General features: G+C 45.4%; 1 protein-coding gene across 1 annotated transcript; it reads left to right on the top strand.

Moving 5' to 3' along the window:
* The first annotated feature begins 1,754 nt into the window (after nt 1–1,754).
* Nucleotides 1,755–8,671, top strand: EEF1A1 (eukaryotic translation elongation factor 1 alpha 1). Its single transcript, XM_089681381.1, has 8 exons — nt 1,755–1,906; nt 2,922–3,095; nt 6,472–6,651; nt 6,856–7,152; nt 7,234–7,384; nt 7,474–7,730; nt 7,817–8,051; nt 8,267–8,671. Exons 2-8 carry the CDS (start codon nt 2,952–2,954, stop codon nt 8,389–8,391), a joined length of 1,389 nt encoding a protein of 462 aa, XP_089537507.1. The 5' UTR covers nt 1,755–1,906; nt 2,922–2,951; the 3' UTR covers nt 8,392–8,671.
* Nucleotides 8,672–10,361: the final 1,690 nt, after the last annotated feature.

Raw genomic sequence — 10,361 nt, 5'->3', positions numbered from 1 at the left:
TTCTTCAAAATCCAAACAGTACTGTACAAATCACAAAGTTTCAACAGAATGTTAGAAGAGATGAAGAAAAAAAAAAAAAAAAGAGGAGGCAAGATAAGATACAGCCAAAGTGAGGGAGGGGGGGGAGAATACTACACCCTCCCCCCTCGCTTTGGCTGTATCTTATCTCTACCCTCTTTTTTTTTTCTTCTTCATCTCTTCTAACATTCTGCTGAAACTTTGTGATTTGTACAGTACTGCTTGGACTTTGAAGAAGGGGAAATACCCCGAAAGCTTGTCCTCAAAATTGTATGTTAGTGCAAATAAAAAAAGTATCACAGACAGTACTCAATTGTTTGTCACAAATGCACTAATACGGCTACAATCACCTCAAACAATTTGGTACCAGAAGTGCATTTTTTCAAAAAATCTCCAACATGCCCAATCACTCAAATTTGATGGTCGTTTGAAAATCAGCTGTTGATGTGGCCCACTAATGGTGTGAAACTTGAACATAAGTTCCTAGAAAAGATTTTCGGAATTTGACCCATATATGGCTGCTTTTAGGGTTAGTTAGGATTTTCCTTTCTTTCCACTTTAAACACACCTGTGTGAGGTTTTGCCAGCATAGGATTCACAAGTATTCCATACATCTGCAGGCAGGCAGTCCTGTTAATGTGAACTGGGATGCAGCAGCTGAATGGACACAGCCAAAGCCCCCAATTTGACATCTGCGTGGGTGTATCCCCAAACAGTGTGAGCTGAAAGACACGTACCTGCATACACCCACATGGGAGCAGTAGCTGTGTCCCAATACACTACCTGCACACAGATGGAAGGAACCCCTGTCCATCCTATTTGGTTTGTATGCTTAGATACACACACACACACGTGAATGAGGCTTAAGTAGCCCTTAGGCCTCATTCACGTGTGTGTCTAAGCATACAAACACACACAGCTGATGCAGTCAAGTGCATTTTTTTCCTGCATCAAAAATGCATGCAGTGTTCTCCATGTATTACAATGGGCCTGGTTCACACCAGTGCAGTCAGTTTCCACTGCAGAAAAAAAAGTAGAACATGCTGCACTTGTTCTGCACAGAACCATCCTGGAACTGTAAGCAAAAACATATCTGGAATGCATCTAGAGAGCGTTTTTTGTAGTGTGACCTGTCCCTAAAGCATGTTTTAGGGGGAATGTATGAAAGCTGAGAAGCTAGAATATGGAGCTGCCATAATTGGCAACCAATAAATTCAGTTACACTTTGAAAATAAATGATGGAAGCGGATTGGTTACCAAGCACAGCTGCTCCAGTTTCAATCAATTCCCCTTTTAGAATTACAAGCCCCATTTCTTACTGTGTATGAAACCTATAAAGAAGAGTTGCCATTAATTATCCTTTAGGTCAGTGCTGGCAGCTGATTGGTGTAGTGCGGCCTGTAGTCAGCCATGTGGTGTGTCCTCCCATGTGCCCGAGGTTCCACTACACGTGGCTGCAGCCAGGCAGGGCCGCCGGTGAAAGGCCTGAGGTCAGCCATTTTTGGGAGCAGGCTCCTCACACGGCGGGCAGTGCATGTGAACAGCCGGTTCGAAGGACACACGCCCGGCAAACTCCGTAGGCGCCCATACATAGCGGAAGCCGGTCATTACTCGGGCCCGGCATGGCGCCAATTCCCGGCTTGTAGAGCACCGAACACTCTGCTCACATACACGTGTCACACGTCCCCCGGCCTACAGCCTAAACACCCTCTATTCCCAGCTTCCTCCTCCCCTCCCTCCGCCACCGGAGGAGGCACCACACCCCTCCTCCTCCTGAGGAATGCTGGGTATTCCGACGTCACTGCCTGGACCCGCCCTGCCGAGTATATAAGGCCAGCGCCCGCCGACTTCAGCCTCTTCCTCACCGGGTCTGCGGCGAATTTATAAGGTAGGTGTACAGAATGGAGGACCGGGCCGGCCACGGATGGATGAAAGGACTGTCCGGTACTGGGATTGCCAATGCAGCGAATGGATATTATGCCTTCTATGTGGACTTTTTTTTGTCGCGTGTGGGATGTAGAGCACGGTGTGGAGGTGGGCTGGGCGGATATGCCGGCCTGAGGCCTACTTACAATCCGCTCGGCATCCTGTTGAAGGAGTGCCATCCGGGCACACACACCCCCTGGCCTGCTGTGGTGAGGGCTCCTCTAGGGCCGGCCGGGTGTATTTTCTTGTTTTGTGGCGGGTGTGGGCAGCAGGCTGTGTGGTGATGGTGCCGGTTGGGCGGCTTTGTGTTCCTACCATATGATGTGTGATCGGGGATGGATGTGGCCTCTGTACACTGGGTGTAGTGTGATCTGAGGGTGTTGATGGCTCTCTGTCCTCTAGAGGAGATATTCCAATGTGTGTTGGCCGATAATGTGTTTTCTCCCGTGTAATGGAGGAGGCACACCCTCTGCCATGTGACGGAGTGATCCCCTGCCTCGGGGGCCCTGCCATCTGCATCTCATTGTTCTGATGACCAGAAGCCGGCTGCTCGGCCACTGTGCAGCTTCCAGCGGAGCCTGTGTGTACAATGTAAAGATGGCCGCTGTGCTCCCAGTCGGCTGATCGGACTTTCCACTTCCACAAGATGGAGGATGGAGGCGGATGAGTCACCACTCAGAAGACAAAAGAGCGGCCCTATCACATGGGGCACAGGGGGGGGGGAGTGTGAGCTCTGTGACCGGCTCTGCCGACAATACTCTACACTTATTCTGGACTTTTTTTTTTTTTTTTTCCCCAATTTTTTTTTTTTTAAGTCTCCGGAGATTGCTTGCCATTGCATAATGCATTGGGTGCCCTACCCACATAACTAACCCGATCAATCATTACCTACTTCACTGCCGCTCCATGACTCAGCTGTATGTAGCATCTGTCCAGAGACCGAGGACTCATCTTCTCTTTTCTTTTTTTTAATAAAGGTGTCCATCGCCAACATCTAAAACTCCACAATGGGAAAGGAAAAGACACACATCAACATCGTCGTCATTGGACACGTAGATTCTGGCAAGTCCACAACAACCGGACATCTCATCTACAAATGTGGTGGGATCGACAAACGTACCATCGAAAAATTCGAGAAGGAAGCTGCCGAGGTGAATATCTTTGATTTGTTAATTAAATGCTTGATGTTCTCAATACTGGGATACAAGAATAAGGAATTTTCAGCCTTGTTTAACTGCATTGGGTGCAATCATCTCACTTTTTCATGTATCCTCATCCTGGTGTTAGCCTTGTATACTGAGCATATAGTATTCATTATAGCAATGTGCTCCAAACTGTGGCCCTTGGGCCACTATTCCTTCCACTGGGCAATAATTCCTGTACTGGGCCACTGTTCCTTCCACTGGGCAATAATTCCTGTATTGGGCCACTGTTCCTTCCACTGGGCAATAATTCCTGTATTGGGCCACTGTTCCTTCCACTGGGCAATAATTCATGTACTGGGACACTGTTCCACTGGGCAATAATTCATGTACTGGGACACTATTCCTTCTACTGGGCAATCATTCCTGTACTGGGACACTATTCCTGCCACTGGGCAAATCATTCCTTCCACTGGGACACTATTCCTGCCACTGGGCAAATCATTCCTGTAATGGGACACTATTCCTGCCACTGGGCAAATCATTCCCTGTAATGGGACACTATTCCTGCCACTGGGCAAATCATTCCCTGTAATGGGACACTATTCCTGCCACTGGGCAAATCATTCCCTGTAATGGGACACTATTCCTGCCACTGGGCAAATCATTCCCTGTAATGGGACACTATTCCTGCCACTGGGCAAATCATTCCCTGTAATGGGACACTATTCCTGCCACTGGGCAAATCATTCCCTGTAATGGGACACTATTCCTGCCACTGGGCAAATCATTCCTTCCACTGGGACACTATTCCTGCCACTGGGCAAATCATTCCTTCCACTGGGACACTATTCCTGCCACTGGGCAAACCATTCCTTCCACTGGGACACTATTCCTGCCATTGGGCAAATCATTCCTGCCACTGGGACACTATTCCTGCCACTGGGACACTATTCCTGCCACTGGGCAAATCATTCCTTCCACTGGGACACTATTCCTGCCACTGGGCAAATCATTCCTTCCACTGGGACACTATTCCTGCCACTGGGCAAACCATTCCTTCCACTGGGACACTATTCCTGCCATTGGGCAAATCATTCCTGCCACTGGGACACTATTCCTGCCACTGGGACACTATTCCTGCCACTGGGCAAATCATTCCTTCCACTGGGACACTATTCCTGCCACTGGGCAAATCATTCCTTCCACTGGGACACTATTCCTGCCACTGGGCAAACCATTCCTTCCACTGGGACACTATTCCTGCCATTGGGCAAATCATTCCTGCCACTGGGACACTATTCCTGCCACTGGGCAAATCATTCCTTCCACTGGGACACTATTCCTGCCACTGGACAAATCATTCCTTCCACTGGGACACTATTCCTGCCATTGGGCAAATCATTCCTTCCACTGGGACACTATTCCTGCCACTGGGCAAATCATTCCTGCCACTGGGACACTATTCCTGCCACTGGGCAAATCATTCCTTCCACTGGGACACTATTCCTGCCACTGGGCAAATCATTCCTTCCACTGGGACACTATTCCTGCCACTGGGCAAATCATTCCTTTCACTGGGACACTATTCCTGCCACTGGGCAAATCATTCCTGTAATGGGACACTATTCCTGCCACTGGGCAAATCATTCCTGTAATGGGACACTATTCCTGCCACTGGGCAAATCATTCCTTCCACTGGGACACTATTCCTTCCACTGGGACACTCACTATTCCTTCCACTGGGCAATAATTCATGTACTGGGACACTATTCTTTCCATTGGGCAAATCATTCCTTCCACTGGGACACTATTCCTGCCATTGGGCAAATCATTCCTTCCACTGGGACACTATTCCTGCCACTGGGCAAATCATTCCTTCCACTGGGACACTATTCCTGCCACTGGGCAAATCATTCCTTCCACTGGGACACTATTCCTGCCACTGGGCAAATCATTCCTTCCACTGGGACACTATTCCTGCCACTGGGCAAATCATTCCTTTCACTGGGACACTATTCCTGCCACTGGGCAAATCATTCCTGTAATGGGACACTATTCCTGCCACTGGGCAAATCATTCCTGTAATGGGACACTATTCCTGCCACTGGGCAAATCATTCCTTCCACTGGGACACTATTCCTTCCACTGGGACACTCACTATTCCTTCCACTGGGCAATAATTCATGTACTGGGACACTATTCTTTCCATTGGGCAAATCATTCCTTCCACTGGGACACTATTCCTTCCACTGGGCAAATCATTCCTGTACTGGGACACTATTCCTTCCACTGGGAAAATCATTCTTGCACTGACATTGACAATTGGGGCTCCATTTTTTTTTCCACTGATGCCAACAATGGGGCATTATTCTTTCTACTGACATCCATGATGGGGCACTAGTCTTTATACTGACATCCATGGTTATTTTATTACAGGTACTTATATGGTGCCATCAGTTTACGCATCGCTTTACACACACATACATTTTGTACATTCACATCCATCCCTAACCCTCAAGGCGCTTACTATCTTGGGTCCCTAACTCCCTTTCATACATATTAGGGATAATTTAGACCGGAGCCAGTTAACCTACCAGCATGTCTTTGGAGTGTGAGAGGAAACCAGAGTACCCAGAGGAAACCCATGCAGGCACAAGGAGAACATGCAAACTCTATGCTGGTCGTGCTGAGACTGGCATTTGAACTAATGACCCTAGTGCTGATGGGGCACTATTGCTCCCACTGACATCCATGATGAGGCACTAATATTTCCTCTAACACCAAAGATGGGAGATTTACTTTCACTGATGCTGTAACATTTACTACTCCCACTGGCTACAGTTCGGCCCCACTTAAAATCTGAAGCAGTTAAATTGCCCTTTGTTTAGAATGTTTGGAGACCCCTCCTTTATTGTATTGTCAGAAGTGGTACAATGTTGTATATAGACTGTCATGACTGGTAATATGCTAACTAAGTAGTAGGCTTTTTGAACATCTGGAGGCAGTTTTTGCTCCTTAGAGTAATCCCTCAATTGCAGCTTAATAATGTATCAGATGTTTGCTCTTATGGTGTATGGAGAAATATAAATGATCATAGTCTGTCTACTTCTGAAGGTCCATGTAATAAGATGATGTATGTGCTTTAAAACCTGAACACGCCTTTCAGTCTGCAAACCTTAGCATAGACAGATTATACTAGTGTCTGGCTTGACTGCCAGCTGTATAATTTGATCCTAACTAGGTTGATGGTGAAAGCGATGACTAAGAAAAATGTAGCACATGTTATGCCAAGATACACTGGTAGCTGTCTTGTCAGTGCTAAAATATATTGTGAATGAAGACACTGTATGGTAAAGTAATCGTGGTCCTCTCTCTTCAACAGATGGGAAAGGGTTCCTTCAAATACGCTTGGGTCTTGGACAAACTGAAGGCTGAGCGTGAACGTGGTATTACCATTGACATTTCCCTGTGGAAATTTGAGACCAGCAGGTACTATGTCACCATTATTGATGCCCCTGGCCACAGAGACTTCATCAAGAACATGATCACTGGTACTTCTCAGGTAAATCGTCCTCTTCATACATCCTACTTTTCAGATGTTTTCATATTGGCTCAGTACTGTTCACTCTTTAGCACATGATTTTGTGTGCAGCTGCAACCACTGAATTAAAGATTTTTCTGTGTATGTCATGTATAGGACTTGTAATGGTAAGCTACTGGATGGTAACAGAAGTATTTACCACATGCCACTTTCTATTTTTCATAGGCTGACTGCGCTGTGCTTATTGTTGCTGCCGGTGTTGGTGAGTTTGAGGCTGGTATCTCAAAGAATGGACAAACTCGTGAACATGCTCTTCTGGCCTACACTCTGGGCGTGAAGCAGCTTATTGTTGGTGTTAACAAAATGGATTCCACTGAGCCACCATACAGCCAGAAGAGATACGAGGAAATTGTAAAGGAAGTCAGCACTTACATCAAGAAAATTGGTTACAATCCCGATACTGTTGCCTTTGTACCCATCTCTGGTTGGAATGGTGACAACATGCTTGAACCCAGTGCCAATGTAAGTTTCCTCACGGAGAGTGTATTTGTTTTTAACTTTGTTCTTGGAACCTCTGTCTGATAATCCTTTGTTCCTGTGTAGATGCCATGGTTCAAGGGATGGAGCATCACCCGCAAAGAGGGAAAAGGCAGTGGAACCACTCTGCTGGAAGCTCTTGACTGCATTCTGCCACCTAGCCGCCCCACTGACAAGCCTCTTCGTCTGCCTCTGCAGGATGTGTACAAGATTGGTGGTATGTTTTCATGTCTTAAGTCAATCATGATTGTCTGTGCTTATATAATGACACATTTTCAATTGCTAAGTGTAAACTGTTCTTTGCAGGTATTGGTACAGTACCAGTTGGCCGTGTTGAAACTGGTATCCTGAAGCCAGGTATGGTGGTTACCTTTGCTCCAGTCAATGTAACAACTGAAGTAAAGTCTGTGGAAATGCACCATGAAGCTTTGAGCGAGGCTATGCCCGGTGACAATGTTGGTTTCAACGTAAAGAACGTTTCCGTTAAGGATATCCGTCGTGGTAACGTTGCTGGTGATAGCAAGAATGACCCACCTATGGAAGCTGGTATATTCACTGCACAGGTATGTAGGGCAGCTAGAATTTTGAAGGTTCAGGAGATGGTAACTTTTAAGTGTTAAAATGCTAAACCTTTCCCCATTTACTTCAGGTCATTATCCTGAACCACCCAGGACAGATCAGTGCTGGCTATGCGCCTGTGCTGGATTGCCATACTGCTCACATTGCCTGCAAATTTGCTGAGCTGAAGGAGAAGATCGACCGTCGTTCTGGTAAGAAACTGGAAGAAAACCCCAAGTCCCTGAAATCTGGTGATGCTGCCATCGTTGACATGGTCCCTGGCAAGCCCATGTGTGTGGAGAGCTTCTCTGACTATCCTCCCCTTGGTGAGTAAACAATATTTGTTAGTATAGCAGCTGTTTAGAACCTAGGGTTTGCTTATTTATGCTCTTGTGGTTTTGCGTTCAAGGGTGGCTTTGTGTGTCCTAACAGGTAAAGGCTTTGGAAGACCTTGCAATTTCAGAACTTTTTGCTAGTATAAGTGGGGGAAAATGTTATCTAGACGTCTGCATGCAATTAAACAAAATCTTTTCTTTCCTAGGTCGCTTCGCTGTGCGTGACATGAGGCAGACTGTTGCTGTTGGTGTCATCAAGGCTGTCGAAAAGAAGGCAGCAGGTGCTGGCAAAGTCACAAAGTCTGCTCAGAAGGCTCAAAAAGCCAAATGAATATTTCAACAATCCAGCACCACCTCAGTCTTAACCAGCGGTGGAAGATCGGTCTCAGAACTGTTTGTCTCAATTGGCCATTTAAGTTTAATAGTAAAAGACTGGTTAATGATAACAATGCATCGTAAAAGCTTCAGAAGGAAAGGAATATTTTGTGGACCATTTGTTTGTGGCAGTTTTAAGTTATTAGTGTTTTTAAATCAGTAATTTTTAAGTGGGAACAACTTGACCAAAAACCTGTCACCAAATTTTTTGAGACCATTAAACAAAGTTAATGAGACGTGTTTTGGCTTGTACTTGCAAATAAAATCTAGTTCTATATATATTCTGTCAGGTTGTGGACATGGGGGTTAACATGGTCAGAGATTTCTTTTTAAAAGACTTCTTCAAAAAGTGTGGCCTCTGGATTACACAGAAGTGTTCCATGGTGCCACTAGTACCATATTATAGAAGTTTGGAAAGTTTAGAACTGTCTGATTTTACTGTTTGAAAAAGGAAAAAAAAAATCCCACTTCCACCTGGTAAAAAGGTTCCCAGGACAATATGAAGGGAAATCAGACGTGCACTGCAGAAAATCTATCGGGTTCCAACTATCAAACAAAACTAGGTACAGATAACTTGGCCTACATTTGTTGTAAGATGGCGATGCTCCTTTTAAAAGTATTGTCTGGTTTGGGTCTTTTTTTTTTTTTTTTTTTTTTTTTTTTTTCCCCTTGGTGTGGACTTCAGGTCTTCTGTGTTATGCAACAGTTTTTAGTATTGTGATTTCAGATGTTAAATGATTGCTTGAGCCCATGGTGCCTAAAACTTGAAGTGAAGAATTTCAGGCTAGATTTAACTGAGCTTAAAACTGCTCCTGCCCCCCTCCTATTCTAACTGTCCTGTAGAAGGAAGATGGTCATACTTGGAGCTCTCCAGTCAGGTTTTGGCTCCCAGTGGCCAATGTCATGGGAGAGGGACAGCTGAAAATGGATGTCCCATAATAAGCTTATGGATTACGTCACAGCCCAGGAATTCCAGCTTGTCGGCAGTCTCTCCTTTCCCCTGAAGCTGGCTGTCTGGGATCACATGACTGGAGCAGAGCTCCCTGACAGTAGTTGTGCATAGGCATCTTCCTTCTACAGGGTAGTTAATGGTATTGGAAGGGGGCAAGTGGGACCTGATTTAAGCTTGGTTGGATCTAGCCTAATGCATTAAAATACATTCTAGAAAATCATCATTTAGCCCTGGTTCACAGAGAACAACATTTCAAAGTGTTTTTTTGTTTTTGTTTGGTCTCACTTCAACTTCATTGCAATTTAACTCTCAGACTGTAAAGGTAAATGACACTGAAGTGATGAGAGTTAAATTTCACTGAAGTGAAAATTGCACCTATTAAGACCGTGTCATAGGAATGCATTATATGTGACTTCAGGTGCGATTTATAAATCACATGTTGCATCTGAAGTCACAGCGGTGTGAACAAGGGCTAAATGACACAAACGCCATCATTTAACTGCACTTACAGCACACAACTTGAAAGTGCATAAAATGCATATCTGTGTTAATCCGTAGCCTTAAGCTGCCAGAAAACCACTGCAAATATGCATCTTATGTAACTTCTAAAAATGCATACATGTGTATGATGCCTTGCCTAATAAGCTGAATGATGTTGTGTACTGAAACCATGATTACATTGAGCATATTTGCTGGTAGCACAGCCCACTTGCTAATTTGAAAGCGCTCACAAATGATGGTGCCTGCTGCTCTTGCTTTATGGCAGCATACCTATGGTACTAGATCTTTCACAACACAAATGATTTGACTGAATTCCTCCCAAGACTGCACACTACTTACACATGTATTAGTTATCTGGGTAGAATGTACCAAGGTTGAGGGGAGATGGATGGCATCACATTCTGTGATCTTGTGGGGCAGATGTACTGACATCAGTTGCCTCTAGCGCCCATGTACACCAGTTCCCTTTTTGA

This window comes from Staurois parvus, unplaced genomic scaffold (assembly GCF_062004578.1).
Source record: "Staurois parvus isolate SC_StPar_1 unplaced genomic scaffold, SC_StPar_1.0 ptg000264l, whole genome shotgun sequence".
Lineage (NCBI taxonomy): Eukaryota > Metazoa > Chordata > Amphibia > Anura > Ranidae > Staurois > Staurois parvus.
The sequence above is the reverse complement of the archived record's forward strand: the minus strand, read 5'-3'. Positions and strand labels throughout refer to the sequence as shown.